At 38.0% G+C, this 8,144-nt stretch overlaps 1 protein-coding gene across 2 annotated transcripts; it reads left to right on the top strand.

The window, feature by feature from the left end:
- The first annotated feature begins 1,452 nt into the window (after positions 1-1,452).
- cmklr2 (chemerin chemokine-like receptor 2) lies at positions 1,453-7,368 on the top strand. Of its 2 annotated transcripts, XM_088352693.1 has the most exons (3): positions 1,453-1,598; positions 3,607-3,718; positions 5,409-7,368. In XM_088352693.1, exon 3 carries the CDS (start codon positions 5,411-5,413, stop codon positions 6,494-6,496), a length of 1,086 nt encoding a protein of 361 aa, XP_088208819.1. In that variant the 5' UTR covers positions 1,453-1,598; positions 3,607-3,718; positions 5,409-5,410; the 3' UTR covers positions 6,497-7,368. The 2 variants fall into 2 exon arrangements, with proteins under 2 accessions (XP_088208819.1, XP_088208820.1); XM_088352694.1 differs by lacking the exon at positions 3,607-3,718.
- The last annotated feature ends 776 nt before the right edge of the window (positions 7,369-8,144 follow it).

Below are 8,144 nucleotides of genomic sequence, written 5' to 3'. Positions count from 1 at the left end.
CATCCCTACTGTCAAACATAGTGGCGGCAGTATTATGCTCTGAAGTTGATTTTCTTTAACAAGGACTGGGAAGATTTTTAGAGTTTATGGGAAGATGGGTGGAGACAAATACAGGGGGATTTTGGCAGAAAATCTGTTGGAGTCTGCAAGAGACCTGAGAATGGGGTAAAGGTTCCTCTTCCAACTGGACAACAACCTTCAATATAAAGCAAAATCTACAACAAAATGGTTTAAAACTAACAATATAAAGATGTTAGAATGGCCAAGCCAAAGTCCAGACTTCAATTCTAAAAAGCAGTGATTTTCAACCACTGTCCCGCGACACATTAGTGTGCCGTGAGAAGAGAGCGTCAGGTGTGCCATGAGAAATTATCCAATGTCACTTTTTAAAATTTTGAATTCTAAAAAATATTTGTGAATCATTTTCTGCAAATATTATGTCATTGTCAAGTGTCTGTGCTGTAAAAACTGGGGATATTATCATTCATATTGTAATTCAACATACTGTTCAGTGTCATTTTACAACATTTTTGGTTGGTGGTGTGCTGGGAAATTTTTCCATTGTAAAAAAACGTGCCTTGGCTCAAAAAAGGTGGAAAAACACTGCTATAAAAAACAGAGAAATATTTCTGTTTCAAAATGTGCAAAACTTCTAGAGACAGAGGCTTGTTGCTGTGATCGCAGCAAGAGGAGGTCTAAAGGTTCAAACTTAGAGGGGCACAATATTTTGCAATGCTTTCGTTTTAATTTTGAAAATGTTGGATATTGTTGGTTGCTTTTTACGATTGGGTATCACATGTGGTTGATTCTTAGAAGTTTTTTTTTATCTAGAAGCTTGAAGCCTGAAATATACTATGTTGAAAGGTTATTGGGGGGGGCTAACACATTTGCAAAGCAGTGCAAGTATAATTTAGTTTTAAGCATGCTCAAAATGTAGCTCAGGCTAAGGGATTTGTTTTGTTGTGTTGTACACTGTATTTTAAGGCACTTTTTAAAAAGTTGTAAACATTTTCTGATCAATTTCAAAAGCAGCTTAATTTTTCTGCTCGTTTCCCCAAAACGTTAAATCTAAGAAGGAAAAGAGAATCTCGAACGTAAGCATCAACACCAGTAAATCAAATATTTTTCTGCAGACTCACATGCATAATTCTGTTTACAGAAGCGTAACCAAACTCAAGGTAATAAATCACAGGAGAAAAACAGAAGATGAAGGACTGCGTACTCTTGGCGCGCGCAAAACATTCGGGAGTGCCATTAAAAAGCCTGCAACATTCAGTTCCTCTGTGTTTATAGAGAGAGGGTCGCTGCAGCCAAAAGCTCCTATGAATGAACGCATTCTTGTCCGCAAGAGTGAACCAATGGCAGCTTCGCTCCCCTCCGTTGATGCGTGTGTGACGCGTAATCCCGGGCGCGCCCACTCCACGCATCTCCGCGCAAAAAAAGAAGGAACCATCCGACAAAGTTTAGTTTGGATGGGCTCGCGGAAAGAAAGCACGCGGACCGACGTGGTTCGGAAAGTGGAAGCTAAGGCAACGGTCTTTATTTGGATTTTTAAGAACAACAAATAACCTTCAGTCGGTGCAGCGCCTGTGCTCACGGTAAGATCTCTTCTTAATTATTCCCAAAATGTAGTCCTTTCATTGTAATCATGATTATCTACAAATCATAATGAAACCTTAATTTATGTAAGAACATAATATATTAATCAAATTATGTGTATCTTCTGCGCTCTAACGCGCACTGGATAGCGTAACCCCCAAAAATAATCTCTTGTGATGCATATACTGTATAAGGCGCAGTGGACTGACTATAAGCAGTACACCTTTTTCATGGCCAAATTTAAGCGCTTTTTAAGGACTTTCGGAGCTTATTGTTCAATTTCTCAAGTAAAATTACAATAATAAATCAGGTGTAAGTATTTTGCAGATCTAAAAATATATATATGCGATCTCAACATGCTCTTTTCAATCATGTGTGTGCTTTTATCAAGATATATGAGTTTTAGATCTTGAGTATATCATGATTATTTGTGTATGTATGTGCAAATATTTTTGAGACAAATCTTCCCCCATATACTGTAGGTGTTAGGCAAAATCATGGTAATATATAGCTTACATTTTCAGTTGCAGTAAATTCTTCATATTACAATTTACCACTAGCAAATGCAACTTCACTCTTTTGCATGGCCAATAATAAATGTCCAAAATTAATACATAATCCTTGCACGAATACACAGTTCATACTATCCTGTTTAGGTGTAGCATGCACTTCTCCTCTTAGGCGTGACCTGTAGGACAATACCATGCAAAATAATGCCAACTGCTGTTAATCATGAGGGTACAAGAAATGCAATGGCCAAGCCAGAGCCGTGTTGGCGTCATTTTTAAGCAGACTTGTTGAGAAACATGGCAAGTATTTCAAGCATTTACAAGCACTTTGCCCAAAATCCAAGTACTTTTCTAACCTTGAAAACACCACATTATATTTCAAGCGTTTTCAAGGATTCTGAGCTTCTGTACGAAATCTGTGTAAGGCACATGGAATAAAACTACAGTAAGAGCTACAATTAACATGTTCACCACAAGAGGGCACTCAAATACCACTTTATATGTTTCTCAATAGCAGAACAGAGACTGTTTACAGTATACTTTAAATGTAACTATGCACTTTCAATTTTATCCCCCGTATTTTTCGGTGTATAGGGCGAACTGGATTATATGGTACACTTTCAATTATCTGGCCAAATAAGGGTTTTTAGGTTTGCCTTAAAGTCTGGAAAATATGGTATATGTGAAATTGCAAATTTTCAATTGTTTTTTGTTTTGTTAACAATTAACTATGTGATTGGTTTCTCAACCTAGTTTCTTTTTTACTATCAACTACTTAAAAATTGTTCTATGAGCCTTATTCTTTGCTTGATTTTCTCTTAATAACTATCTTTTCCACCCTTTTACCAAACTTAGTGCATAGTTTCTATGCACTGTGAGGTCCTATTTTAACATATCAATTTTCAAACATTTCTCAATGTTTTTTTTCTCTTATTGTTGAAAAGAATGATAAAGCACATGGAAACTGTATCATTGCTACACTAAAAAGAAGCAACCCGTCCGTGTCTTCAAGTTTTAGCTAACAAAGTACAAAGTAGCAATTGCGCTCCAAGAGAAACTGCTTTTTTCCATATCTGAAAAGCTAATGTTCCGTATTTAAGCTGTAAAAGTTTCACATGTACAAAAGCAGGAGCTTTGAGGTTATTATCCAACTGCCAAGACTTTAAACTTCTAAAGAAACCATAGTCGCATTAAACCCCACAAAAAAATGTATCGTGTAAAATGAGCTTAACACACATTTTACTTTTAATCTAACTGCACAGGCCTCACGACCTTGGTAGTGCTACAAATGTTCAGACAAGTACTGAACTTATCACCCTGTTTACTGATTGCAGTGGAAAAGTCACTTCCATAACTATTATTGTCTGGCCTTCGATACAAAAACTTGAATTGTGCAAGAGGAGAATGATTCATCTACTTGTGGTTTCTCCTGCCTTCTCTGTCAACCATGTCACTTGCCGCAATGTTGACCCAAATGGATGTTCTCATGATGTTCCAGGCTTATCCCCGACACACCCAGTGCTCGCGACAACACATTCACTGAATGAGAGCTTCCTGGATTTTTTAATGAGAGAAGCCACTCTTGAGGCTAGACAGCTAAAACTCAACAGGTAGGTTCTTCAGAAGACCTCTCAAAGAACGGGTCGAAAGAACCGCAAAAGGATCGATCCATTACTTGGATTAATGTAATCACTTTCACAAGCATTTTGTAGGAAAGAACATAATCTTCAAAGTGCGACAAAACAAAATGACCCCTTATCTCTGAAGATATTGTGTTAAGCAAACCCCAAAATCCTGGATCAAAAATAATCCCAAAACGGATCCATGACTTGGATGAATTTAATAACTTTCTGAGTTGTTTGGTACAAAACGACCCTACCTTTCTAAGTTTTCCCAGACACAATGACCCAGTTTTCATCTACATAACACAACCCACTTTTCTTGAAGTTGTTACCCTAACCCCAAAACCCTGGAGCAAATTTAATCTAAAAGGACCAATCCATTATTTCCATTAATTTAATCGTTTTAAGAGTTGTTTTGTATGAAATGTCCCAATCTTTGAAGTTTTTCTACATTATTACCTTTTCTTTATTGATACTTAACACAATCCATTTTTTCTGGGTTGTTTTACACAAATTGACATAATTTTGCAGGGCAACTTAAAAACAAAAATCACAATCATGACATGTTTTTCTCTGACCCCTAAAATACCCGAATCCGGAGGAAAACAAAGCCTGTGACAAGAATATTTATTGAACTATTCTGCTATTGTCCGTTGTGAATATGTGTCGATTTATCCTACTATTCTTTTTAATCTTTTTTCTTCATTTAAATCTTTTATTTCATGTTTCTCCTGGAGTGCCATGTCTAATCATGTTATAAACAATGATCACTACATTTTTTTCCATTCCAATGAAAACAATTCTTAATTAAAGGGTGGGGAGATTTTTTATAAAGAAGTCTAACTTTTGAAACTAAATAAAAAAAAAAATAAAATAAAAAAAATAAAATATATATATATATATATATATATATATATATATATTCATCAAAAGGTTTTTCTTTAAGTATTCAAAAGGTCCAACTATAAGCCTGGTCTTTGAACGTACCTTGAGTTTAGCGCAGAAATCTGCTTGGGAGAGAAGACGATTCTTAATTAAGGGGTGGGGAGATTTTTTTTTTATAAAGAAGTCTAACTTTTGAAACTAAATCAAAAATATATATAGTCATCAGAAGTTTTTCTTTTAAGTATTCAAAAGGTCCAACTATAAGCCTGGTCTTTGAACATACCTTGAGTTTGGCGCAGAAATCTGCTTGGGAGAGGGGGTGGTTTTCATCAGCTGAGCGACTTACTTCAGGGTGAAACTCATCCCCGTCCTTTTAAAAGACTACAATTTTGATTGTTTAAAAGGAATAATCCTACAGTATTAGTGCATTTGGTTTACTGTGGAAGGGCCCTAAACCAATACATAGCTGTCCTTTGAAAAAATGATTCAAATTTTGGGACCGTTTTGTAATAAATAACACACACAATAAAAACAAATCTTAAACAAAGCAACCCAATTTGAGTGTGGGAGGGGTATTTTTAACAAATGTAATCCATTTTGGTTATTAGATTTTCTTTTTTAGAAATTAACTAAGTTTGAGGTGGGCTATGTTGTATAAACCCAGGCCAATTACCTAACGAAGGGATTGTTCTGCTCTTCATGAAAATCTGGTTATTTTCGACCCAACTGTTGTTAGAGTGCGAGCATGATCTTCAAGTGCTGTATCTGACAATGAACTTCAATCTCCATGCAGCCATGGAAGACTCCGAAGAGGACTACGGAAACTACAGCTATGACTACGACCTGGAATACGGCGACATGGAAGAACTAAAAGTCAGCCACAGGCAGAAAGAAGCCATGCACATCATCTCAGTGGTCATTTACATCATTTCCTTCGTGTTGGGCCTGATCGGCAACGGCACCGTCATTTGGGTGACGGGCTGCAAAAGCAAAAAGACCGTCAACAGCATCTGGCTCCTCAACCTTGCCATTGCAGACTTTGTCTTTGTGCTCTTCCTCCCATTTTACATCGACTACATCCTGAGAGACTTCCACTGGGACTTTGGCGTAGCCTTGTGTAAGATCAACTCCTTTGTTTCCGTCATGAACATGTACGCCAGCATCTTGTTCCTCACGGTTCTCAGTGTAGACAGGTATGTCTCCCTGGTCCACCATGATTGGGCTCGGAGGAGTCGGACTACCACCGGAGCCTGGTTGACAAGCGCTTGCGTGTGGTTGGTGTCCGCTGCTGTCAGCAGCCCCTCACTGGTTTTTCGGGACACGGTGCGCTTACGTGACAAAGTGGTGTGCTTCAACAACTTCCACGCCCAGGATGGAAAAACAGCAGCCGCGAGACACATCGCGACGGTCTCCGTCCGCACCACGGTGGGATTTATTTTGCCGTTCTCCGCTATGTGCGTGACCGGTATCCTTTTGACGATGAGGGTGAATGGAACTCCGGGCTCTGTTCGCCTGTCCGGCTTCACCAAAACAGTCACCGCCATGATCGTGGCCTTTTTCGTATGCTGGGCGCCTTTCCACATCTTTAGCTTAATGGAGCTCTCCATACATTCCTCGCTTTATCTACATAATGTGCTGAAAATGGGATTTCCTCTGGCCACCAGTTTGGGCTTTTTCCATAGCTGCATTAATCCAATGCTCTATGTGCTTTTGGGGAAAAAAGTGCGCAACATCCTGAAGCGTGCCTGCTTGGACCTCACGAAGAACTCGCTGAGGGAACTCAGCCAATCTGTGTCGGCAACTGAGATGGAATCTTTGCCGGGTGTCCCCCAAGCACTGGACAGCCCGCCAGAGGATCCTGTGGCCTCATCAACTCTCTGATATTTATAGTCAGTTCATTCTCAAACTCTACAAAGCTAGATTTCAAAGCCATTTTTACATTATATTAAAAATAAGAAAGTAAATCAGAGACTTTTTCTTGTGAGAGCCACACGCAAAACAAACAAAAGATACATGGGCCATTTGGATTTTTTCTTTAAAGCGACAGCGACGTACAGCAATTATTCAATTAGACTTTGTATCCGCATTTCGCTCTTGACATGTAATAAAGGATAATTTAATTCATGTCACTCACCAAAAACAACAAAATACCGTGCTTGTTTGTTCCAAAATTGTGCTCCATTGTTACCTCCTATCTCTCAACAAAGTGTTCTCGTACATGGCTTGTACACGCCGTATACGGATGAGTACAACATTATCGCTGTGAGGGCAGAAAATAAAATGGAAATGTCCAAGATAAATTATTCAGTTTGCAATATATATACGGCTACTACTTAACTTAGTACGGGTGTTGTAGAACAGATTAACCACAAATATGTATATACTTACATTTCCACAAAAAAACTGACATTCAGAGGGGCCAAACACTTGACCCAATGAAACACTATTTTAGGTCATTTCATATCAGTTATTAATTGAATCTGTCTTCAGAACATTTTTTTACTATTATCAACATACAATATTGCATTTTTTTCTTCTCAACTGTGACTTTCTGCATTTACCTGATGATGTTAAGCAATCTGAATATGATGTTCATCAGATTTTGTGAATTTTACTTTGTTCTTAGAGTAGATTTTATTTGTGAAAATGTTTTCCTTAATATATTCCAACTAAATAAATAAACTGAATAAAGTTGCTTGGTTTCTATTCACACTTTGAACCTTTGAGAATAAAATGACACATACTGCTCTCAAGACAGGAGGATGACATTGGTCCAGATGTGAATTATTATTTTCTTTCCTTTCCCCAGAGGCTAAGATGGCTTAAAATTCAGCCATTTCCTGTTTCCTTCTTCAAGCAGTCTGCTGAACTCTAACATACAATGTTGAATAAACAATCCAAGCCAAAAACTTTGGTAATTGGGATTTTTTTCCTTTAAGTATTTTAAGTCGCTTCTTTAGATATACTACAACTTTCAACTTTTCAATGATCAGCTTGTTCTTGCCTTTTTTTCCAAAGTTTTACATTTTCCTTAATTTTATTTTTCCAACAAGTTTGGAATTAATGGAGCATTTTGTTTGGATTTAAATTCAGCATCAACATGTTCAAAGTTTGCCCCATAAGAGTCCACCTTATGAAATATTCGCTGCTGGAGACAGATGATTTCTGTTGTTTTTGATGTTTTCTTTTAATATAATAATAAGAAAAATAAAGGAAAACTGTTTAAGATTTGCTTTGAATTTTCAATCCCATACCAAATTCCATTCATCCATCCATTATCTGCACCGCTTATCCTCACTAGGGTCACGGGGGTGCTGGAGCTCATATCAGCTATTTTCAGGCAGTGGGCAGGGGACACCCTGAACTGGTTGCCAGTCAGTTGTAGGGCACACAGAGACAGACAAGTCACTCGCTCATTCACACCTAGGGACAATTTGGACCAGCCAATTAACCTGACAAGCATGTTTTTGAAATGTGGGAGGAAACCGGAGTGCCCGGAGGAAACCCACGCAAGCACGGAGAGAACATG

Source organism: Urocampus carinirostris, chromosome 14, assembly GCF_059441175.1.
Source record: "Urocampus carinirostris isolate Australia breed hairy pipefish chromosome 14, RoL_Ucar_1.0, whole genome shotgun sequence".
Lineage (NCBI taxonomy): Eukaryota > Metazoa > Chordata > Actinopteri > Syngnathiformes > Syngnathidae > Urocampus > Urocampus carinirostris.
Note: the sequence above shows the minus strand (reverse complement) of the source record. Positions and strands in the feature narration are given on the sequence as shown.